The sequence below is a fragment of the Aplysia californica genome, unplaced genomic scaffold, assembly GCF_000002075.1.
Source record: "Aplysia californica isolate F4 #8 unplaced genomic scaffold, AplCal3.0 scaffold00123, whole genome shotgun sequence".
NCBI lineage: Eukaryota > Metazoa > Mollusca > Gastropoda > Aplysiida > Aplysiidae > Aplysia > Aplysia californica.
Window position 1 is genome coordinate 1,249,288 of NW_004797393.1, and position 2,888 is coordinate 1,252,175.

Below are 2,888 nucleotides of genomic sequence, written 5' to 3' on the forward strand. Positions count from 1 at the left end.
TAAACCTGAAGGCTATCTCGTTTATAAGTGGACCAAATTTTACCTTATTTCACACATGTAACAAGCATGGGTCTTAAAATCTGCAATCAAATTTGAGAAAAAAGTTTCTTTTCCATGGATAGGGCGGTCACATTGGATTTTGTTGACATGTCTTCCGTAATGAATACCGCACTTATCGTTCTTTCATGGAAATTGATTGATTTTTTGCTTACATGTTAGCAAACATTAGATCTTAAAATTTGTCTGATGATTTTTTCCTTAACGAATTAGAATTTTTTTTAATGCATTTTTTCCTGAGGTAGTAGTCAAGTTTGCAAAATAATCCGTGACCATCCATACTCCAGACACCACCAACAAAATCTTTTCCATATCCCAAAATTCTACAAACAAATTTTTAGTATCACATTTTCTTTTCAATTATCTCATAAAGATTAGCTGAAAAATGATGGAGTTATTCAAAAAAGTATAGAGAAAAATCGCGTTTTGAGAAAACGGCCGATAAAGAAAGAAATTTGGCTTTATGAGGAAGGGGTGGTGACAAATATGCCCGGTATGGGAAGAAATAAGGCTTTTGGGGGTTCTTAAGCGATGAAATAGTTGTAAGAGAGGCCGAGGAAGCTAAAAATGCCTACAATTCAAATTCTATAATTTTGAGTCGAATCGGGACTTTGTGGGTGTAGCCCCCCTCCCCCTTAAGCGGACTTCAAGGTAGTGTTGTGGCGTCGGTAGCCTAGTGGATAGGCTGCCGGATCCGTAATCGTGAGATTGCAGATTCGGGGGTTCAAGCCTCAGCTCAGTCCGATGTTGTGTCCTTGGGAAAGGCACTTTTCACAAATTTCCTATTCTTGTCTCGGTCCTTTCGGAGATGGACGTTTAACTCGGATGTCGTGCCTCTTAAATAACCTAATAGTGTTGATATAGGCGTTAAATCATTACCATTTGAACATTTTCAACGGCAGTATTGACTAAAGATCGTATATAACAAGATAGTTCACTCCTCTCTTTGAGCCAATTAAAGAAGTGTCCTCAAAATTAGGTGGTGCCCTCTTTGAAAAAGAGCGGACTGTGCAAACAGAGTTACTCTCCTTGTGTGAAAAACTATAAAAGTGAAACTAACAAACTGTGTTATTTCTATTCTTCTTCTGGAGAAACGAAAAAGGGCTTCAAAACAAAGACTGCAGCGCCATCTGAAGCAATGCGTGGACTTCCGGTTGAGTGAAAAATCTTGTTTTGTACGATCTTTGGTATTGACAATTCTACTCACTGTGCGTGCACTACGGCGAAGTGAACCTAGATGGGGTCGTGGCGTCTTCCGTAACGTCTCATCTGACCTCAAACGTTGGTCCCCACACTCAAAGGCTGCCCTGAAACAGGTCTCTATGTCCTTCAGGCACGCAGATATGTCTTTGGTCTTAACACAGAACACACCTGATGTGGGCCGGACTCGCCACTGTACCGTCAGCCAGCGAACGTCGACAAACCTCGCATCGTCCTCATTTAGACTCACGCGCATATCTTCCTCTGAGCAGAGTACACTGTCGTGATCTTTCGTTGGCTTTTGAAACAAGGAGCATTTCGACCCAATAATATGCTTTGAGTCTCCCGTTACCAGAATAACCTCCCAGTCAAGCTTGACAGGCCATAAAAGGTCCGATACGTTAAGATGTTTGGAAGCATTCACACAAACGGAAAATATGAGAACGCCAGGAGATTCGTTACACATAATTCGCCCTCTGACTTTGTACAGACTACCCCCTCTTGGTTGTAAGTCCTGGTAAGAGCTATACATATCACAATGCTCCTCTTTAAACAAATCACAGTCGATGTTCTCCATAACGATAAGCTCTTGATCAGTGGGGTCCTCACACAACTGCTCTTTGGCTTTGCATGAAAGACCAGTCAGCGCGGTGGAACACTTCTTCCATTCGCTGATCGTGTTCACTGGCACAGATAGAAATTTGGAGTTTGTGTGCAGAGTAGAATTTATTTCTTCTTTCCACGCCTTGCAATCATGGCACACTCTCCTGGATAAACTCTGGACGTAATCGGTATCTATTGAGGCATTCGCTTTGCCTATATAGACGGACCAAGTGATCTTTTTGGGTGAACCCTTCCCTTTCCCGAAGACAAGGATAGCGTCGTAGACAGACAGATGGAGTTGGAGGTCTTCGTGCCATTGATAATGCTTGGACAGTCTCTGGCCAAACTGAACACCATTTATGGACACTTTCCAAGCCAAACTGGGTGGCCAGTGCAAGAGACTGGCTTCTATTTCCTTATCCACACCGAGATACACGTTCATCGTGCCCTTGTGTTTGTACAGCACTCCACATACCCGGTATTTGGACACACCGTCCGACACCGAGTGCCACGACGTCGCCACATAGCCGTCAGACTCCGGAACGAGAAACTCGATAAGGATCGGGGTAGCGATGTGCGAGTTGAGATTCAGACCCTCGTACAACGATTTGGTACATCTGAGCAACCGGAACATAAAGCGCTGGACTTTCTGCTTCTCTTGCTCAATCAACTTTTTTTTGGACTGCTGATAAAAGTAATTCCCAATGAGGCACAAGAGCACACAAAGGGGTAGCATTTTCCATAAGAAACCAATCAAAAATGATATGCAAAAAGCAGCTAAACTGAATACACACTTCAAAAACCCAAATGCAAGCCATTTGACGACATTTACGATAATATAAAACATGTTTGCGCCTGGCATTGTTCATTGGATGTGGTATCTTCCACTGGCGTTTGATGAGCCTGCCAACAACAGATTCCTTCTTGCGCTTGCTGTGTCCATATCCATTTCTTCGTTGTTAATCCTGGCATAGGAAATAAAACAAGGAACTCAGATAGATTGACAAACAGACAGACAGACACACACA

The 2,888-nt window shown here is 42.8% G+C and overlaps 1 protein-coding gene across 2 annotated transcripts in view; it reads right to left on the reverse strand.

Annotated features, from left to right (window-relative positions):
• Positions 1-2,888, reverse strand: part of LOC101862640 — a 21,200-nt gene that overhangs the window by 11,912 nt on the left and 6,400 nt on the right. For both annotated transcript variants that reach the window (XM_035969180.1, XM_005096228.3), the window contains exon 2: positions 1,265-2,825. In XM_035969180.1, coding sequence (XP_035825073.1) covers positions 1,265-2,722 — 1,458 coding nt within the window. In that variant the 5' untranslated portion in view covers positions 2,723-2,825. The remainder of the gene's footprint in view (positions 1-1,264; positions 2,826-2,888) is intronic.